At 35.8% G+C, this 23,042-nt stretch overlaps 1 protein-coding gene across 4 annotated transcripts in view; it reads right to left on the bottom strand.

Moving 5' to 3' along the window:
• Window positions 1-23,042, bottom strand: part of FAM185A (family with sequence similarity 185 member A) — an 84,756-nt gene that overhangs the window by 31,713 nt on the left and 30,001 nt on the right. For 3 of the 4 annotated variants that reach the window (XM_045193911.2, XM_045193917.2, XM_024557490.3), the window contains exons 6-7: window positions 14,735-14,830; window positions 10,203-10,337 (exon numbers count right to left, since the gene is read on the bottom strand). In XM_045193911.2, the coding sequence (XP_045049846.2) occupies window positions 10,203-10,337; window positions 14,735-14,830 (231 nt within the window). The remainder of the gene's footprint in view (window positions 1-10,202; window positions 10,338-14,734; window positions 14,831-23,042) is intronic. The other variant, XM_045193927.2, reaches the window with a different exon arrangement.

The raw sequence follows: 23,042 nt of genomic DNA, 5'->3' as shown, positions 1-23,042 counted from the left end.
AACTGGGAGGAACAACTGGGAAGTGAGACAGACCAGGGTTCCAGTGCAGAGAAATAAAGTCTCAAAACCTCTGCTGAAAAAAACCTGTGGGGGTTTTGGCAGTGGGAGAAACTCCCAGACTCACAGGAGAGTTTGTTGGAGATCCACAGGGTCTTACACAAACCCTCCTGCCCAGGAATCACCACCAGAAGAGTCCAATTTGCTTGTGGGTAGCAGGGAAAGTGACTGAAAGCTAGCCGAGAGTCGAGCAAGCAGCATTGTTCCCTCTTGGACCCCTCCCCCACATACAGCACCACAACACAGCAACATGGGTATTGCCCTGGCAATATCTAAGCCTCCACCCCTTACAACATAACAAGTGCTCAGAGTCAAAGAAATTTGGCCCAAATGAAAGAACAGATCAAAATCCCAAAAATAGAACTAAGTGATGAAGAGATAGCCAACCTATCAGATGCACAGTTCAAAACACTGGTAATCAGGATGCTCACAGAAATTGTTGAGTATGGTTGCAAAATAGAGGAAAAAGTGAAACCTATGCAAAGTGAAATAAAGGAAAATGTACAGGGAAGAACAGTGAAGGGAAGGAAACAGGGACTCAAGTCAACGATTTGGAGCAGAAGGAAGAAATAAACATTCAATCAGAATAGAATGAAGAAACAAGAATTCAAAACAATGAGGAGAGGCTTAGGAACTCTGGGACAACTTTAAACATTACAACATCCAAATCATAGAGGTGCCAGAAGAAGAGGAACAGCAAGAAGTTGAAAACTTATTTGAAAACGTAATGAAGGAGAACTTCCCTAATCTGGAAAAGTACATAGACTTCCACAAAGTCCAGGAAGCTCAGAGAGTCCCAAAGAAGTTGGACCCAAAGAAGCACACATCAAGGCACATCATAATTAAGTTACCCAAGATTAAAGATAAGCAGAGAATTTTAAAAGCAGCAAGAGAAAAGGAGATACCTACACAGGAGTTCCCACAAGACTCTCAGCTGATTTCTCAAAAGAAACCTTGCAAGCAAGAAGGGGCTGGCAAGAAGTATTTGAAGTCATGAAAGGCAAGGACCTACATCCAAGATTACTCTATGCAGCAAAGCTATCATTTAGAATGGGAGGGCAGATAAAGTGCTTTCCAGATAAGGTCAAGTTAAAGGAGTTTATCACCACCAAGCCCTTATTATATGAAATGTTAAAGGGACTTATCTAAGAAAAAAAAAGATCAAAAATATCAACAGTGCCCTGGCTGTTGTGGCTCAGTGGGTTGAGTGCTGGCCTGTGGACCAAGGGATCACCAGTTCAATTACCAGTCAGGGCACACGCCTGGGTTGTGGGTCAGGTCCCCGGTTGGGGGTATGTGAGAGGCAACCTCACATTGATGTTTCTTTCCCTCTCTTTCTCCCTTCCCCTGTCTCTAAAAGTAAATGAATAAAATCTTGAAAAAATATGAACAGTAAAATAACAAACTCACTACTATCAACAACTGAACCCTAAAAACAAAAACTAAAACAAACTTAGCAAACTACTAGAACAGGAACAGAATCACAGAAATGGAGATCACATGGAGGGTTATCAGTGGGTAAGTCCTGTGTACTCATTACCCAGTTCGCCCAAATAGTGACATCTTATATAACTATAGTACATTATCAAAACCAGGTAATTAGTTGGCAAAGTACCAACTAATTCAAAGCACAATGAATTAAACTACTAACCTTACTCAGATTTCACCATTTTTTGCATACTCACTTTTTTTGTATGTTTTGAATATACTTTTATGACATTTTATCACATGTATAGATTCATATAACCATCATTATAATCGAGATACTATCACTGCAAAGAAAGTCCCTTATGACATCTCTTTATAGTCTTATCCTCTCTCTTCTTCCCTAGCCTTTGGTAACTACTTGTCTGTTCTCCATTTTTATAATTTTATCATTTCAAGAATTTATATAAATGGAATCATACAGTATGCAACATTTTGAGACTGACTTTTTACTCAGCACGATTCCCTTAAGTTTCATCCAAATTGTACGTATCGATTGTTCCTTTTTCTCATTGAATAGTATTCCAGTGTAAGAACATACCACAGTTTTTGTAACCATTTATGGGTAGAAGGATATTTCAGTCATTTTCAGTTCAGAGTATTACAAATAAAGCTATGAATATTTGTGTAGAGTTTAAATAAAATTTTTAATCCTCACCTGAGGACATGCTTATTGATTTTAGAGAGAGGGGACAGGCAGGAGAAAGAAAGGGAGAGAAACATAGATTGGTTGCCTCTCATACACACCCTGACCAGGGACAAACCCAGGCATGGGCCCTGACTGGGAATTGAACCTGCAACCTTTCAGTTTACAGAACAATGCCCCAACCATTTGAACCACACCAGCTAGGGCAGTGTAAATATATGCAAACATGAAGTTTCATTTTGCCAAGATAAATGGCTAGGACTTTCATATGGTAGTTTAATTTTAAACTTAAATTTTAAAATTTAGGTAGTTTATAACCTATATTTTAACAAACTGCCAGACTGAATGCTAGGGTAGCTGTATCATTTTACATTCCCAGTGACAATGCAGAGGAGGTCCAATCTCTTCGCATCCTTGCCAGCATTTGGTATAATTAGTATTTTTCATTTTAGCCTTTCTACTAGGTAGATAGTATCCTCTTCTGGTTTTAATCTGCACTTCACTAACTGCTAGTGATGTTGAACATGTTTTTGTGTTTTTATTTGTCATCACATATCTTCTGTGGTTGTGTTGTGTTTTAAGTCTTACATGATTACACTTTTATGTGCATAAATAATTTTTAGTTCACTACTGGGAAGAGTTCATTCAGGGTATGATTTGTCTGTAGTTCAGTATTTCTTGAATGATCAAAATAAACACAAAACCAAAAGCAAACAAAGAAAAAAAAACCCCAGGCATTACAAACAGAATTCAAATCCTCTATGATTGGAGCCTACACTTTGGTTTCTAGTCTAGCAGTCAGCAAGCTACAGCTAAATTTAGTCTAAGGGCTGTTTTTATGTCCTAAGAGATAAGAATGACTTTTACTTTTTTAAACAGATATAAAAAACAAAAACAAAAAAAAATATGCAACAGAAACCTTATGTAGCCTTCAAAGTGTAACATATTTACTATCTGGCCTTACATATAATGTTTGTAGATGAGTAGAAATAACCCCCCCCTTTTTTTTTTGTAAACATTAACAAAGTTGATGTTTAATGATCTATGATACTCCCAGGATCTTACACTTTCCCAAATGATGGGGAAATAAAAACACTATAAAAGCATTAATGACTGATGGCAATTCCTACGTTAAATCCCTGTTAAGTATTTTTAAACAGCCATGAGCCTATAGCATTCTTCATTCTGTTACTAAATTTCTTCTAAGTCATCCTGAAGTCATCCATAAATCCAATCATGGATTTATACATGACTGACAAATCCATGTGCTATAAGCCTGGATGAACCAAAACTTCAGCGTTCAAAGAAAAAGCCAAACACACAAAAATCCCTGTATTTCTGAGTCATATCAAAGACTATAGACTTTTGTCCTTTTTGGAAAGAAAACAGTGTCTCTAGATCTTAAAAGTGCTATCCTGTGGGATTAGTCTCATTTCAACCTCTTTTCTAACCAATGAACCAGTTTCCCATCATAAATCACAATACCATAAATGTATCACTCTCCAAATTAAAAACAAGCTGAATGAGAACTCTGTTCTATTTTGGTTTATTTTGATCCCCAATAAATGCTTCACATATCCAGTTTGACTAAAGTAAAGTAAACCCAGTAGTACCACCTTCCCCACTATGACTATGACAAACAACCATTTGGCTAGCAATACACTTTATCTCCAATACTCTCTAAACACCTAAATTGGGTAGTTTTAAGACAAAAGGACTTTGGACCACATGCATTTTGAGGCTTAGAGAATGGCTTTATATTCCACAGTGAGGTTTCATATTTAGGTTGATAAACAAAATCTAAAACCTAATAAAGAAGTCAACTTTTCCCTGGAGATATCTTACCTAAACCATTCACCATCTGTTGAATTTGCCATATAAGAATAGAGACGAAAATTAGAACCAAGGATCTCATAAGAATTGGAGAGTGCACCCAAAAGAATACACACATGCACATTTCTTCATCAGGTAAATATTCCAGCATGAGAGAGTCCCAGGCTTTCTTTTGACCTCAGAGTAGCTCTTAATACTTGTAAATCACATTCAGAATCATACAACATAAACGTATTAATCATTCACGGCAACAGCAAGAGAAACCATGAAGCAGGAAATCAAATAAAATTACAGAACTGAAACATCAAATCCTGTGGGAAGCCTGAGCCCTTGGGACTAAATTTTATGGCATGGCTTCTTGCAGAAATCATGCAGAAGTCATGCTACAGATACAATCCAGACCTCTTAGCAGAGAGAGTATTTCCATTGCTATGCTTCATAGGCTCTGTAAGAAAGACCCAGATGAGCTGAGCTCAGCTGCCTATAATAATTCACATATAAAGCTGCTCATTATTCCAAAACTGGGTTTCGGGTTGAAAATTTCCACAGAAAAAGCAATCTACCCTAACTTTCTAGGTCTCTTAAATCATTCCATTCACTTGATAAATAGGGTCCCTGTGGCCTTTTAGGCACCACTTTTAGAATCAAAATAAATTATGAAAGTTTCTCTAAACCTAATTACTTAGTCGTATAGCTCTTTCCCTCACAAAAAAACTTTTTAAAAAAATTATACTTTATTGTTTATTCTATTACAGTTGTCACAGTATTTCCCTCCTTTGCCCCCCTCTAACCAGCCCTACCCACTCCCTCAGGCAATCCCCACGCTGTTGTCCATGTCCATGGGTCACACATGTATATTCTTTGGCTACAATATTCCTTATGCTATACTTTACAACCCCATGACTATTGTGTAACTATCAATTTGTACTTCTTAATTCATCTTTTTTGCCTATAAACCTGACTCCCCTCTCATCTGGCTATCATCAAGACATTTTCTGTATCTATGATTCTGTCTGTTCTGCTTGTTTATTTTGTTTTTCAAATTCATTTGTTATAGATATGTGTTTACTGCCATTTTATTGTTCATAGTTTTGACCTTTTTTCAAGTAAGTCCTTTTAACATTTCATGTAATACTGGTTTGGTGGTGATGAATTCCTTTAGCTTTTTCTTGTCTGGGAAGCTCTTTATCTGTCTTTCGATTCTAAATGATAGCTTTGCTGGGTAATCTTGGTTGTAGGTCCTTGCTTTTCATCACTTTGAATATTTCTACCCAGTCCCTTCTAGCCTGCAAAGTTTCTTTTGAGAAATCAGCTAATAGTTTTATGAGAGCTCCCTTGAAAGTAACTAACTGCTTTTCTCTTGCTGCTCTTAAGATTCCCTTTGTCTTTAACCTTCAGAATTTTAATTATAATGGGTCTTGGTGTAGGCCTCCTTGCATCCATCTTGTTTGGGTCTCTCTGTGCTTCCTAGGCTTGCATGTCTATTTCCTTCACCACATGAGGGAAGTTTTCTGTCATTATTTTTTCAAATAGGTTTCCAATTTCTTGCTCTCTTCTCTTTATGGCACCCTCATGATGTCAATGTTGGTATGCTGAAGTTGTGCCAGAGGCTCCAGACACTATTCTCATTTTAAATTCTTTAAATTTTTTAAATTTTAAATTCTTTTTTCTTGCTGTTCTTGGTTGTTTTTGCTTCCTTATATTCCAAATCATTGATTTGATTCTTGGCTTCATCCACTCTTCTGTTGATCCCTGCAAATTGTTTATTTCAATCAATCTATCTTTAATTTCTGACTGGATTTTTTTAATGCTACTGATGTCCTCACTAAGTTCCTTGAGCATCCTTATAACCAGTGTTTTGAACTCTTCATCTGATTGCTTTTCTCCATTTTATTTAGTTCTCTTTCTGGAGTTTTGTTCTGTTGTTATATTTGGGCCGTTTCTTTGTCTCCTCATTTTGGCAGCCTCCCTGTGTTTGTTTTTGTGTATTAGGAAGAACTGCTATTTTTCTGAGGCTTGGTAGAATGGCCTATTGTAGTAAGTGCCCTGTAGAGTCCAATGACACAGTCTCCTCTATTACCCAGGCTGGGTACTGAAGCTGTGTCCATGTGTGGACTGTGGATACCCTCCTGTTGTAGTTGAGCCTTGATTTCTGTTGGCATGTCCAAAGTCAGCCACTGCCTGTGTTCTGGTTACACAGTATAAGCTACAAAGTGATCTCCAGATGGCTGCTTCTTGTGATGGGCTTGGAGATGCCCAGGCAAGGCCAGGCTGTAAACCAAGGCTGGCTGCTGCTAGTGTCAGACCTGGGACAACTTAGCAAGTGGCACAAGGCTCGCTGAAGCCAGATGCCGCCTGTTTGAGAGAATTTAGGAATATCTGAAGCATGGGCCAAGATAAGCCATTTGTTTGGAAAAGCCACTGGAAACAACTTGGTTGGGCCCACAAGATGGGTGAGACAGAGCCTCATGAAATCACCAGGGTGGGTCAAACAGTGAGTCATGTAGATGTGAGTCTCAGATATGAACCCTGCAGGCCACCTCTGTGGTGTGAGGGCTCCAAAAAGGAACAATGGTCTCTGCCAGCACTTCTGTCTGGGAGAAAGCTGTCCTCCACCTCTCACCGTCATGCTGGACAATTCAGTTCTTCTTTGTATGTGTCTGATGGTTTTCAATCTGCTGTCCCCACGCTGGGGCTCAGAGGGAGTGAGGCCACATAAATCTGTGTGCAGGTCCTTTAAGAGGAACTTCCTGGGATCCCAGAAGTTTCTGTCTTCCACAGCCTCAATCCTGCTGGTTTTTACAGCTTGAAGTTATGAAGACTTCTCTTCCTGGCACTGGAGTCCTGGGCTGGGGAGCCTGGAGTGGGGCTAAGACTCCTTGTTCCTTAGATATCTCTCCTGATTTTTTCCCACCACACGTGGGTGTGGGGACAGCGCAGTCCATGTCCCCGCCCCTCCAACCAGTCTGGATGTGTTTTTTTCTTTAATTCTATAGTTGTAGGACTTCCCTTCAGCTTCATTTTTGGCAGCTCTGAATGATGGTTGTTCTATAGCTTAGTTCTTCTATGTCTCCGTAAATTGAAGAGCTTGTGTGAGGAGGCAAGCCACATTTTCCTATACTGCCATCTTGACCAGAAATCTAAAACTGCTTTGTCTTTATCTGAGGTCCTTATCAATCTAATGGATTTAATCTAACATCACTGACAACCTACCTGTGGCCCAGCTTCAAAGGACAGCATTTGCTGCTCTGCAAAGTAATTCTTATCAATAGCTAGAATCTTGAACAGGAAATAAAAATGAACAGGAAATAAAGTTCATTCTGCAATTTGTGACTTCCTGGTTTAGGAAGTAGAGTCTACAATATAAGACATAATAACAAATAACTCCCAAAAAGAACAAGTTAGGCTGAGAAGCTTCATTAATAACTGAGTTAAGCATGCATCTTCCTCATAGCATCCACTTATTTATTTCATCTGACAAAATTTGTTGAAGGAGCCCTGACTGGTATGGCTCTGTGGCTTGGACATCATCCCCAAAGCCAAAAGGCTGCCAGTTTGATTCCCAGTCAGGGCATACGTCTGGGTTGTGGGCCAGATCCCCTGTCGGGCGTGTATGAGAGGCAACTGATCAATGTTTCTTTCACACATTAGTGTTTCTCTCCCTCCCTTTTTCCCTTCTTTCCCTTCCCTAAAAGTAAAAAAAAATATTTAGAAAAAGAATTAAAAATATTTGTTGAAGGCTTATTTTCATGTTGAATTCAACCTAAACCACTGTGGAGTCCAGGCCACTGAACTCTTTCTCCTGTATTTAGTGCAGTAACCTGCTGCTATTTAAATTTTTCTTTTTCCACTATTGTCTTTTCTAACCTTGCCCCACTCAACATTCAGTGATCTTTCTAATATACAGATCTGCCCATGTGAAGCCCAGATTAAAACCTTTCAGTGGCTTTGCAATGTATTTAGTATAAAATCCAAATCAGTCCTATGTGATCTCACTGCATCCCAGACTCTCTAGTCCCCTTTTATGTCACTTTCCCCCTTACTCTCTATTCTCTAGCTATATTAGACTTCCCTCACTTCCTCAAACTCACAGTGCTGGTCTAATTTAGATGTGTTACCTACATGCTCTCACAGTAGCATGTACAAGACTTTGCTATAACACTTTTCTACTTTATTGTATTCACTGGTTGGTTTGTCTTGCCTCACTAGAACATAAGCTCCTCAGATGGCAGATGGACCATACTTTATTATGATTGCACTCCGAGTTTCTCATAGTGTGAGTCAATAAATGCCTGTTGAGTGAGTGACTGACCAAATGAAGAAGAACATAGAAAACAGCAGGAGGAAGAGCTAGACTATGGAAAGAAATGTTTGTTTTTAAATATATTAATTTGGAGGTGGTATTGGTTTGGTAGAGTAGAAATGGGCTAGAAGTTAATAAAGAGACCATGTTGCAGATACAAATTTTATCCAATGACAGAACTAGTAAGTGTTCTTAAATGATTTAACAAGGTCATTGTTTCAATGGCTTAAGTGACGAGAATGGAGTTTTAAAACTGAATTAAAACAAAATCTAAATTTCAGAAAGGCATATGATTTTATGAGTAACAGAATAAAAAAATTACAAAATAACTTTATCATTCAAACATTCTTAACATATGTAAAGTAATTTAATTACACTATCATTTGGAGCATTATTAAACAAATTTGTATTATCTTCAGATTACTGGGGCCAAAAGAAGGCAATTGTGTTGGCTCCTTATCAAAAACAAGAGATCAGATTACAAAAAGCTGAGTCTTACCAAATTTAATACACTTTAATTTTTATCATGTAACTAAGAGTTGCCCTTTAAGTACTGAGAGTGTACAGGTATTATTTTTATTACTATTATGCATTTTATTCATATTCTGTGATTTTTAACAGGTAGCTTTCTTAACACATAAAATGAATACTTAAAACTGAAGCTTGATCTCATGAAGATACCTCACAGCCGCTGCCACCACCTCCACTGCCATCACCACCACCACACATACTTTCTTTTTCTAGACATTAGTTCATGGATAACCCTACAGTATACATGCATGTACACACTTTAATTTCAGTGTCCTTCTTGGTACTGGCGGTAATTATTTTATTAATCAAAACAATTTATTATTTTATTAATTAAAATAACTATTTTATTAATTAAAATATTAATTATTTTTAGTATGTATGTATATTATCTATATAATAAATATTTTTAAAAGTAGTATCAATGATCAATACAGCCAGAGGTAATTAGGAAAAATGTGCAAAGCTATTCACATTTCTAGGGTTGAAATTCTATTATACTAAGAGAGCAAGTTTTCAATGTGCATAATACCAAACCAAATTCCTATCTATTCTAATCATACAAAGTTAACTTTAAATCTTGCACTGTACGTAAGCATCTGTGTCAGAAAAAAACGTTTTTTGAATGATTTTTAAAATTTTAAATTGGGGTAAAAAAATACACTAATAAAATTTATCATCTTAACCATTTTTAAGTTTCCAGGTCAGTAGTGGTAAGGATATTTACACTGTTGTGCAACAGATGTCCAGAACTTCTTTATCTTGAAAAACTGAAATGCTATACCAACTGTATATGGGTATATACTCCCCATTTTCCTCTCCTCCTTCTTTCTGTTGCTTTGAATCTGACTACTTTAGATATCTCACATAAGTGGAATTGTACAGTTTATCTTTTCATGACTGGCTGAATTCACTTAGCATAATGTCCTCAAGGTGCATTCACATTGTAACATGCAACAGGCCTTTCTTCCTTTCCAACGATGAAAGACATTCCACCGTAAGTAGTATATACCACATTTTATTTATCTATTCATCCATCAATAGACATATGGGTTGCTTCTACCTCTTGGCTACAGTGAATAATGCTGCTATGAGCATGGGTGTGTAAATATCTTTTCAAGATAAGAAAATGTTTTAAATCAATTTTATCCAATGATATGACTAGTGAGTATTTCAAACAAAATGTCTGCATTGTGTTAGTGATAAGCAGTTGGATGAAGAAAGTGCCAAACACCAAAATATAACAATGGAAAAGAACAAAAGAATAAAATGGCAATTAAGCATAACATATTTTTAATTTTGTATGGACAATGACTATTCATCTTAAATAGCGAAGTGTAGCCTCCTTACCAGTAATTATTACACCACCATCTTTATGAGCTTCAGCCATCTCTTGAACATGGACTTCTGAGTTCACATCAACTTCTTTTCCTGATAACTGTAAATGAGCTTGAAGCGAAGATGCAACCTTGACAAGAATAGAGCCTGTAATAAGTTTATAGGAGAGCTTATTAATGCAAAGATATCAAAAGTACCAGAGTCTACTACAAAAATGAATGACTGGGTAGCACTGCTACTGGTACACAGTCTCTATTCCTTAGTATATTTTCTTAAATGGCAGTGTCTTTTCCTTACTCTTTGGTGGTCAATGTTTCCTTACTCCCAAGGCATTCACAGTAACTTATGTCAAGAGTGTGAATGTTAGGACATTATAAACTACTATTTCTTCTTTTGCCAAAAGCCCTCATCACAAAAAAGTGAGTGATTTATTACACATGAAGCTTATAGAAAGGATTTACCATTAATGAAGCATTTACTAAGGTGTAATGTAATTACACTTTAACTATTGTACTTTATCTCCTTTAATCTCCACATCGACTTTATGAGAAATTATAATCCTGATTTTACAGATGAGAACTTGCTCAAGTTCCCACTAGAGCTAGTGTTGGAATGTAGATCCACTTCAATGACAACCAAACCTATGCTCTTAACCACTGTGGTATTTCACACACTGCTACCTCATCTGATTACAGAACTTGTGACCTTACTGATCATTATAATTCAACTAGAACCCTGAGCTCTCATGCTTTCAATTGTACCTGTTGGGGACGGGGTAACAATCATAAAAAGAAGATAATATTTGTTTGCTTTTTTCTTTTGTCGATTATGTTCCAGTTAAACATGAGATCATATGGTATTTGTCCCTCACCTTGAAGTTAAGAACAATCTAACAATAGCCAGAGGGGAGTGGGGAAGGGAGAGTGGGGAGAGGGGTTTTCAGGAACTATTATAAAGGACACTTGGACAAAACCAAGGGGGAGGGTGGACGCAGGGGAGGGAGGTGGGTTTGGCTGAGGTGGGGTGGAGGGGTGGGGAGAAAATGCAGACAACTGTAATTGAACAATAAAAAATAAAAATAAAGTAAAAAAAGGAGATAACATTTGAATTTTAACTATCTAATGTTTCTTTTCAGTGGATCACAGTCTTTTGGGTACCTGAAGCAAGACACTCAGCTTTATTTCCACTATAATCTTGTAGCAATTCAAGCTTCTAAAGCAGGAAATAAGAAAAAGTGCTGTTAGCTAAGGAAGCATTTTCAAACAATGATGTGGGTTGTAGTGCAAACTCACTAGCACACTCCTCTTTCACAAGTTTTCTTTCGCTGTTCCTCATATATTTATAAAGTTTTGAATATATGGCCCCTGCCATAAAACATTAACCCACCTCTGTGGACAAGATGGTCAGGATGACATCCATTGTGAATAATGTAAAGATTCCTTTTAGAATTCATTTATTTACCGGTCATTGTTTGCCTTCTAGTTTGGTTAATATCAGCTTAAGTGTCCTTAAGTAATTTGGTATCTTCTTAGCCTTCCAAACTAGAGCTGGAAGTTTGGGGTAAGACTGATGAACTCTCATATTTACTCCTCAAAAAAGGGGGGAACAAAGCACATCACTACAACTGGTTTGTTTTATTTAAAAAACAAATTGCTTTTCAGAGCTTAAATATAAACTACTGACAGGAGATTCCCCATAACAACAGATATTAAAACTTTAGGAAGAAAACAGCTCTGAAAAACTTTTAGATGAATAGAAAATACATGTTTTTCTACCAAACATACTTTAAAAAGTAGAAAATAACAGATTTTAAAAACTCTTTAAGGACTTTATATCTCTAAATACATCAAATGTGATAATTTTTTTTCTGTTCTTAAATGAATAAAAGGATCTTAAATCTATCAGACCTTTAAAATGTTAAGTCATACAAATAGTTTTATCCCCATTCTTTCCATATCCTCAAAAACAAAAACCATCTCTATCAATGCTCCATTACTGTTTGTGAATTAAGAATTCTCATATCTTGAAAACTCCCAAATGTCCCCTTTAACATGGTATTTTTTAAGGAAGGAAAGCACCATTTAATAAAGACATATTATACTAAGATTAGTGGTTTTATCAAGACAAATTTTAAGTGGAAAAGCCAATATTCAGATGCAGGCCTGATCAAACCTAAACACAGCCTTTCTGAATTAATTAATAAGATCCCATGGTCATCACAGGGAGAATGAACACAAGCATTTTAACACTCTTTTTCAAACAGCAAAATATTGAAGCCCTAAGAGACTCAAGTGGCTGGCCCTTGAACCCTATAGCAAGACAGAGGTAGAGGTGGAAAGGATTCCAAATGTCTTTACTAAACATCAAGCAATAGAACTCTGAATAACTTTCTATTACTCTAAAAAAGTTACTGTTGCCAAATATAATGAGAATTAAGAGACCTAAAGTAAGACAGAAATCTTTGCTTCCAGTTATCTTTAAGCTTCTGCTAGCAACATGGTTCCACTAGGAGAAAACATAAAATTGTAACTTAATCAAATTTTGCGACATCATATGCCATTTCAATAGGTTACTGGAACAACATTCCAAATAACACTCAAAAATATTTCAGGTGGATGAAGATTAACAATCCTTTTTCTGTTTGTTTTGTTTTAGTTTTCTGCCCCTCCATACAAAACCGAAAAAAATTTTCATGTAAGAGCTTTTACTTTGTTACTAGTTACATTAAATGCAGCAATGGTTTGTTTTCTTCTCCTTGGGTCTTCATAGTAAGAAAATGCAATTATATGACTACTTTGGTATTCACAAAATACTCTGAATAGCATTATTGAAGATCTTAGAAATTTAGTCAGAACATATTATTTAGAGGAAAAAAATGTGATCTTAAGAAATCAGATCACACCTATGTATCAGCAGTAACTTCAGTTTCAGAACTCTGTGCCTGTACTTTTATAGTGACACTCTGACAAGGTAGCTTTATTGACAGAAAGAAAAAAATAATAATTAAACCAATGGGGGAAATAAATTACTAACAGCAGGAACAATTGGTCTCTGTAAGGAAGTATTTTCCTTGTTACACATATAGTCCTGGTCTGGCCAATATGCAATAGGTTCTAGAATTTATTTTAAAAATTTTTATACAGAGTTGTAGTTAACTTTCTGCACCCTGGCCACTTCAGCCCCAGTGGCCAAGATACTCCAAGTACACAGGCCACTTGCCACCATGCATGTGTCCATGTATATGTACACAGTCTACAGATTACTACACAGAGTATCACTTTTATTTTTTAAAGATATTAATTTATTTTATTTTTTGGAAGATTTTATTTCTTTATTTTAGAGAGGGGGGAAGAGAGGGGAAAAGAGAGGGAGAGAAACATTAATGCGTGAGAGAAACACTGACCAACCAGGTTGCTTCTCCTATGTCCCTAACTGGGAACCTGGCCCACAACCCAGTCATGTGCCCTAACTAGGAATTGAACCAGAAAACTTTGGGTTCACAGGCCAGCACACAATTCACTGAGCTGCACCAGCCAGGACTATTTATTTACTTTTAGATAGAGGGGAAGGGCGGAAGAAAGGGAGAGAAACATCAAAGTGCAAGAGATACATCTATTGGTTGCTCTCACATGCCCCCAACTGGGGACCTGGCTCACAAACCAGGCTATGTGCCCTGACTAGGAATTGAACCAGCGAACTTTGAGTTCACAGGCCGGCACTCAATCCACTGTGACACACTAGCCAGAACTAAGTGTATAACTTTTAATGAAAGACCTGGAGTCTTAGAATAAGTTATTTGTATTAGAAATAATATTATAGGAAGAGGCACATAATAAGTAATTTTATTTATTGATTGATTGATTTTTGAGAGGAAGGGGACAGGAGGAGGGAGAGAGAGAGAGAAACATCAATTTTTCATTCCACTTATTTATGCATTCACTGATTGATTCTTATATGTGCCCTGACAGGGGATCAAACCCACAACCCTGGCTTATTGGAATGATGCTCCAACCAACTGAGCATCTGGCCAGGGCCACATAATAAGTCTTGATACTTTAAGGAACTAAGCCAACAATCACTTTAGAGGTCCCTCCTGCTGATACCTTTATTTCAGGATCACATTTTGAAAAGTATTACTTTAGAGTCATGGCCTCAAAAGGTCCTCTTACAGTGGCCATAAAGCTTTTAAAAGAATGGATGAGGGCTTTTTTCAAATAATACTCTATTTCAGAACTAAAGTTAAACTGAAAAACCCAAACACTAACACTAAAACATATTACAATAATACTCAATAGAATATAGTGTTTTTGTTTGCACTACAAAGGGAAAGATAGTCTTCCTGGCTATCTGTCCCCAAAGTTTCAAAGATCATTATCGGTCTACAGGACTAGTATTCCAGTCTCTAAATCAGGTTCTATCAGAAGAAATTTTCTTGAAATCACTTTGTCAGTACTATAAATAAGATAATTTGACCATCTGTTCCCTGAATGTTATGTAAAACCTTCCTTACACCATGTCAAAATAAAACATTTCATTTGGCAAACCTTCATGGGATTTCAATTCCACCTTCCCCAGTTGGCTGACATAAACATCTAAGGCACCCTGATGAGTTGAGGCTTTTAGACATCCAGAGGACGAATCTAGGAGGAAGGAAAAAGCCATAAACATAATCATTCTTATTTGAGTAAATGGAATTATAAACTTGAACCAAAAAGCTCTGCTTCAGCATTAGGATAAGGAGCTAAGAGTCTTCCAAGTTTCTTTTTTTTTTTTAAACAATTTTCTTGTAAGTATTCCATGTTGTTTTAAAATGAAAACAAAACCAGAAATATAGGGTCATATACCCAGACAACTTAAAAACCCCTTTGTCTATAGTAACCTGCATAACTTATCTCTAAACATCTAAGGCATCCTGTCTAAATGTTTACTCTAAACCCTAACGTGTAGGAAGGACAATGCATAAGCAATGCATCCATCCTTGACAGCCAAGACCATGGCTTAAGCAGCACTGGTACATTTAATTTATTATCAAGTTTCAAACTTTACTAAAGAATTATATCTTGTGTAGAGTCACATATAAGTAGTGGCAAAGTTAACAAAAACCAAAACCTCATATTTCCTGCCTTTAGCAAATCTGCTAGTACTTACAAGTGCTGCTCAGAATGGACAATTACATAAGGTTTTGTTGCATTTTTCAGATGGACAGAAGTGGGGACAGGGAATCAATTGAAAAGTGGGTGAAGCTTTTTATCCCTAAATATTTCTTTTCAAATTTCTGGAATTGAACAGATATTTTAATTGAGGGGAAGAAAATCACAATTAAGGTGGTCCTGATTTCATACTCAAATTCCCTTATGTGATCAATGACTTCCATTTTTCAATTTGCCAACATTTCAAGTTCAAGACAGAGATAAAGAAGTAAGCAAATGATGTTGAAGAGTCAGTGCTAAGTAGCTTCTCCTTTTTTCTCCTCTCCCATGGCAAAAGCCAAAGCATGCATATATGTATATGTATATGCATATGTATATGTGTGTGTACACACACACACACATATACATACATATTTTAGAGAGGCCCCTTAAAAGCATATTTTTCTGGAGCTTTCATTACTTCAAAGTGGAAACAAAGTAAGTAGGCAGTATGATGAAACTACTGCCAAAAATTATACTACTAAACTCTTTATAAAATATGGAGTCAACATTTTTCTTTAAATTTAGGTGACTCCAAAGACAACAACTTGGGAATAAACTGTTTAAAATCTGACTCCCAACATAATTTATAATAATTTATTTCTTGTCTATACTGAAAAAAAATGGCCTTTATCAGAATCAATTTATTTAATTTTTAAAATTTAAGTATAGTTGGCATACAATATTATATTAGTTTCAGGTGTACAATATATTGATTCAACATTTATTCAATTTTTAAGTGTCAAAAGATAACTTAAAATACTGGGAAATTAAGCCACTAGAGATAAATAACATAGAAGAGCTGGACAAAGATGAATATTGCTCTCCTCAGGTACCAACAGATACTCCTTTTAAAGCCCCTTACTACATCCTAAAAGAAGCCAAGTAAAAATACATTGTGATAAAAAATGTAGACTACGCAATATGTGCAAGGTTGAAGAAAATAAAATATTTGAAACACTGGTTTGATTTCTTGCTTTCTCTAGGAAGAAAAAATACAAAATTTTAGGTGGTTCATAAATAATACTTTTCACTTTTCTCCCCCTCCCCCTGCAGATGGGAAATAATCACAGCTAAATAATTATTTCCTAAGCCACTAATAATTACATTCTCATGTTATCAGTGTTGAGCTCTGATAATGGCCCATCCCTTGGAGGCTGTCAAAACATTTTTTTTACTCAAGATGTATTTTCAAAAAGAAAGCAAAGGTAATACAGAAAACAGCTATTTAGTAAAACATACACTAATTTTTTGTTTTCTATAATACAAGTGATTAGAACTGAAAATTAACTATCAAGAGTCAAATTAAGCCTTCATTCACAGAATTTCATATTCTAGAGATTCATATAATGGAGAAATTCTATAGTTCTTGGAGGAAGCCTTAAGGGAAATAAGCATTAGAGGGTGATTAAGAAGTGAACAGAAATTGTTAGTGCAGACAGTAGGGCATAAGTAGACTTCACAGGTTTGTATCATCACAATTTGGGACGCAGATCTTGTTGGTCTGAAAGAGACCACTGAGTTTTCCTGGAAAATTACACAGACAGAAGGGAAAAACTGATGTCAACTACCAGCTAACACTATATGCAACCAAAAAAATAGATATCTGTAACGTGCATTTCGCTAATAGCAGAGAATAACAAATAAGCTTGAAAGGCTAAAATTCCAAACTTTGCTATTTTCCTTCAGATAAAGGAGAGTTCTCTCAAAACTGGTCAGGCATATTCCGAAAGTTCTGAATTCTTATAATTCTACCTCAAGTTTCAACATTTAGATGCTAACAAAGAGCAACACAAAAGATATTTCTTGATTTTTGAAACTTGATTCCTGTATTTCCAAATCTATATTAATTGCAAGAATAAGGAACAAATTTTATATATAGGAATAAATATATATACCTTAATTTGACTTTAATAATTTTTTGTTGCAATCATTTGTATTATAGTAAAGGATTTGCAAAGGCAGAATTTTAAGGTCAGTTCAAATAAGGTTTTCTAAATTAATGTCCTGCCTAGGTATTCTGATTTTTGGGAAGGAGCACACAGGAGGCTGGGCTTAGGAAAAACACACAAGGCAACTTACCCCCCACTCCACCCCAAATGAAGATGCTCTTTTTTTAAAGATATAATTACTAGTATACAACTTCTGGCAATGCCTTGGGAAAGTAAAGCTAGGTGAACAACTCTGTTAACATCCCTATCCCACCATTGTCTACTATCACCCTCTGCTTTCTCCTGTTGCCTTGTTTTAAATGGAATGTGACCTGATGTTCCAGATGAAAGTTAATATTCTTAAAAATGAATTCAAGGAAAATCAGGGTTTTGATAATCAAATCTTTTCTAGCATTTTAGCTTCTTAGAGAGCTCTGTATTATGACAGTTAGAAAGAACAGGGTTTTGAGAGGAAAGTTAGAATATACTGGGTTGACCAAAAAGTTTGTTTTTTTCTGTACAAAGGCTCCAGTAGCACTTTAACTCCACTCAAAGCAATTTTGTTAGATTGTTTTGTGACGGTTGTCATGTCAGTGTGCATTTTTTAAAAAACATCAAAATTGGTGAACTTTTGTGTTACCATCTTAATTTTGAAGATGGAAGAAAATATTCAACATTTTTGACATATTATGCTATATTATTTCAAGAAAGGTAAAAACACAACTGAAATGTAAAAAAAGATTTATGCAGTATATGGAGAAGGTGCTCTCACTGCTCGAATGTGCCAAAAGTTTTGTGCTGGAGATTTCTTGCTGGACGATGCTCCATGGTTGGGTAGAACAGGTGAATCAAATTGAGACATTAATTGAGAACAATCAACATACTGTGTGAGAGATAGCTGACATACTCAAAATATCCAAGTAAATAAAGTTATTGGTGAAAATGAAAAATGTATCTTTTATTTTACAGAAAAAACTAAATGGACTTTTTGGCCAATCCAATATATACAAAATCCAAATGACTGATTACTTAAGAAGCTGATTAACTATATTACTTAAACTAGAAATAACCATAATTATATATATTCTTCTTAATAAAGAAATCAGGGAGAAGACAGTCTATTTTCCTGAAGTCAGACAAGATAATACCTAAATCATCTCAAGTTTCTTAATATTCCAACTGGGTAATATTATATAACCTTTTCTCAATACCTATTCCAATATTTTGAAGCTTCTGCTATTCTAACATATTTCCCTCTCAGGTTCCTACACATCACTTTTTGTTCTTTTATAACTGTTTTGCTTCCACTAATATCAATTCCTCAAAATCCAAGTTACTCAGTAGACTTTAATTAGGTTGTCATGGTTTGTAAGAGCTGCCTTCAACTTTCTCAAGCAAATCTTTTCTTTTAAGGAAAACACAAAGCAATCGATCAAGAAATTACAAATAAACATTATCCACTTGTTACCTTTGGGATTAAGACATAAAACCCAAAATTTCTCCAGTCATAATAATAGGTTTTAGGCTCACAGATACCTCTTATTTTGATTAATAGAGTTTTATTGGAATATAGACACATCTATTTGTTTGTGTATAATCAATGGCTGCTTTTGTGTTAAAATGACAGAGTTGTATAGTACAGAGAGACTGTGTGGCCCAGAAAGCCTATTATACTTATGATCTGGCCCTTTACACACAAAGTTAGCCAACACCTACAGCAAACCATTTTGTTTGGAGAAAATGAACTTTTTCCCCAAAATAAAAAATGTAAAGTTTGATTGTATTTAAGACAAAGAGATTTACCAATTTACTGAAACTAGATTTTTCCCCATAAGGGCTGAGAAATACACAGTTATAAAATTCTTGCTTATAGAAATTTAAAAAACTTCTTGTCTCAAGGCAGTTCTAACTTTTCATTGACCCTGATCACTTACCCATAAGAAAATAAACAGGCAAGCCACAGACTGAGAGAAAATACAGGAAAAAAATGTCTGACAAAGGTTTTGTTCCCATGATATATAAAGAACTCCTAAAACTCTATAATAAACAAATAATCAAATTGAAAAATAAATGGGCAGTAAAGAAAAAATAAACAAATGGGACTATATCAAATTAAAAAGCTCCTGCATGGCTAAGGAAACAGCATTAAAATGAAAAGGGAACAGACTGTATGGGAAAACATATTTGCCAATGTTACATAAGACAAGGGTTTGATCTCTAAAATATATAAAGAACTCATCCAACTTGACAACAGGAAGACAAACAATCCAATTAAAAAATGGGCAAAGGACCTGAATGGACATTTCTCCAAGGAGGACATACAGATGGCCCATAGACCTATAAAAAGATGCTCAACATCACTATCCATCAGAGAGATGCAAATTAAAGCCACAATGAGATATCACCTCACACCAGTCAGAATGGCCATCATTAAAAATTAACAACAAGAAGTGATGGCAAGAATGTGGAGAAATGGGAACCCTCATGCACTGATGCAGCCTGATGGGAATGCAGACTGATGCAGCCACTGTGGAAAATAGTATGGAATTTCCTCAGAAAACTAAAGATGGAACTGCCTTTTGATTCAGTTATCCCACTGCTGGGAATATACCCAAAGAATCCCGAAATATCAATTCAAAAGAACTTATGTATCCCTATGTTCATAGCAGTGCTATTTACAATAGCCAAGCACTGGAAACAGCCTAAGTGCCCATCAGTAAATGAGTGGATCAAAAAACTGGTATGTTCACACAATGGAATACTATGCACCAGAAAGAAAGAAGGAGCTCCTACCTTTTGGAACAGCATAGATGGAACAGGACATTATTATGCTAAGTGAAATAAGCCAGTCAGTGAAAGACAAATACCACATGATCTCATCTATAAGAGGAATCTAATGAACAAAATAAACTAATGAGCAAAACAGAACTAGAAGCAAGGAAATATGGAACAGACTGACAGTGACCAGAGGGGATCGAGGAGGGGGATAATGGTAGAAAAAAGAGGAAGAGACTAGTCAAAGAACATACATGAATGACCCATGGACATGGACGACAGTGTTGGAATTGACTGTAGGAGCAGAGGGTGAGCTGGCTGGAGGGGTGCAAAGGGGGAGAAGTTGGGACAACTGTAATAGAATAACAATAAAAAAAATTGCCCTGGCTGGTGTGGCTCAGTTGATTGACCGCTAGCCTGCCAAATGAAAGGTTGCCGGTTCCATTCCCAGTCAGGGCACATGCCTGGGTTGTGGGCCAGGGTCCCAGCTGAGGGCGTGTGAGAGGCAACCATGTATCTCTCATACCTTGATATTTCTCTCCCTCTCTCTCTCCCGCCCTTCCCTTCTCTCTAAAAAAGTACATTAAAAAAATAACAATAAAAATATTTTTAAATAAAATTTTTTGAGATATGAACAAAACTTCACAAAGGAAGATATACTAATGACCAATAAGTACATGAAAAAGTGCTGAACACCATTAATCATTAGGGAAATATATATTAATACCAGAGATATCCTACTATTCACACACCAGAATGTGTAAAATTAAAAAGACCGATCACGATAATTGTTGGTGAGGATGTGGAGCAACTAGAATTTTCATACATTATAGGGGGGTATAAAATGGAACTATGGGAAAAAGTGTGGTAGTTTATCACAAAATTAAATATATACATACCTAATCAACTCAGCAGCTCCATTCCTAGGTATTTAGCCAAGAGGAAAAATATATATACACACACATGTACACATATACTTAAATGTGTGTACACACACACATATTTATATAAATATACACATACATACATACACATGTGTTTATGTATGTGTGGCTCCATAAAATCACTTGTCTAAGAATGGCCACAGCAGCTTGATTTACAATGCCCAAAAGTAGAACAGCCCAAGTATCTAGTAATAGGAAAATGGATAAACAAATTAAGCTTTCTAGTTGCCTGTTTTCACTTCTGCATCCTTCTGGCACATTAGGAAACAATGGCAAGGGCTGCTCTTTTTAAAATATAAATTATGGAAAGAAGGGGAAGGGATTAGTCAAAGAACATGTATGAATGACCCATGAACAACTGTGGGAGTTTGGGGTGGGCTGGGCGGAGGAAGGCAAAAGGGGAAAAATTAGGGCAACTGTAATCGAATAAACAAGAATAAAAAAAGAAAGAAAAAATATAAATTATCTATTACCACCCCTAACACCCTGTTGTAGTTGGAATAAAGTCCCCATTCTAACCATGTCTACAAGGCCTGATGACCTTAGCCCTTGCTTTCCTCATCTCCCACCTTTCTCCACAAGTCTGCTCTCTACACCTCAAAAATGAAAAACTCATTCCATTTTCAGGACTTGCACTGATTGTTCCTCTACCTGGGGAGCTCAATTCTAGAATTTTATATATTCTTTTCCATTATTGTGGCCTTAGTTCAAATATACCTTCTCCAGAACCTCTCTTATTGTTAAATAAAATAGCTTTTTTAACCCACTCTCTATCCCATTACCCTCTCTTATTTATTCATTGCTCTTCTGAAATGATCTTTCTTATTTACATACTTATTGACTTCTCAGTCCTAGGCTGAACAAGGAGACTATGTCTTCTTGACCAATTTAATCCTCAGTACCTAAAAGAGTTCCTGATATAGAGTAGGCACTCAATAAATATGTTGACTAATTACCCCCAGTCTTGTTGTCTTCAAATGCTAACAGTTTTGAGCCCAATAAACAGTAAATAATTTGTATCTTCCTTTCTTCCAAAGTCTTAATATAGATATTCATAGAGTTAAAGGAACATATAAAATGAATACTTCCCTTATAATTAAGGTTAAAACATAGTGTGGTTTCATTGATGTTTCTCCCCGTCTTTCTCCCTCCCTTCCCCTCTCCCTAAAAAAAGTAAATACATAAAATCTTTAAAAAAAATAGTGTGGCTTAATGGTTCTGTATTATAGATAATAAACTGAAAGAGAAAAGAGGATAGTTTATTGAAAGGCTACCATGCATTGGGCTGTACTTTGTATACTTTATTTAATTTCTCAACAACCTTGTGCTATGTGGGTGGTATCCATGTTATGCATAAAAACGAACACTTGGAGCTTTAGTGATCTGCTGAAAGTCACACAGCTGCTATGTGGTAATACCAGAATTCACAGTCAAATCTACTTCTAAAGTCCATGTTTTTCCACACTATCACAGATCAATACGTGGCAACTTACAAATGCATACTTTTTCCTTTATTTTGATTCTTCCAACATAAAACTCAAAATTTATGAATAATATTTATAAAACAAGAAAATCAACTTTTATTTACCTTTACATATCTGTGTATTTTTATCAACAACCTGACTCTTTAAAGTTTTTTAAAAAACAACATAAAACCATAATTTGTTTTGCTAAAGAAAATTATAAAGGGTCATTAATACTTCTGTAAGTTTGGTCTATCTACATCTATTTGATACAGATATAACAGATAGATATCTAATCTATAAGATAATTCTTAATTCTGGGCTCAGGCAATTTTCTTTGAGTGGACAGATTTATCTAAGAGAAATAAAACACCTGGCCTTAAAATCCTTCTGATACTGAATAATGGGAAAAGGGGAATGTTTACAGGGAAAATTAACAAGAATGCATACTACTAATCACTTATACAGAGTATAAAACCATCTTCCAAGATGTAAATTATTATATATTTCATCCTTGCTATTACTATTATTTTCCAGTGTGTATAAATAA

The sequence above is a fragment of the Desmodus rotundus genome, chromosome 6 (genome assembly GCF_022682495.2).
Source record: "Desmodus rotundus isolate HL8 chromosome 6, HLdesRot8A.1, whole genome shotgun sequence".
NCBI classification, from domain to species: domain Eukaryota; kingdom Metazoa; phylum Chordata; class Mammalia; order Chiroptera; family Phyllostomidae; genus Desmodus; species Desmodus rotundus.
The sequence above is the reverse complement of the archived record's forward strand: the minus strand, read 5'-3'. Positions and strand labels throughout refer to the sequence as shown.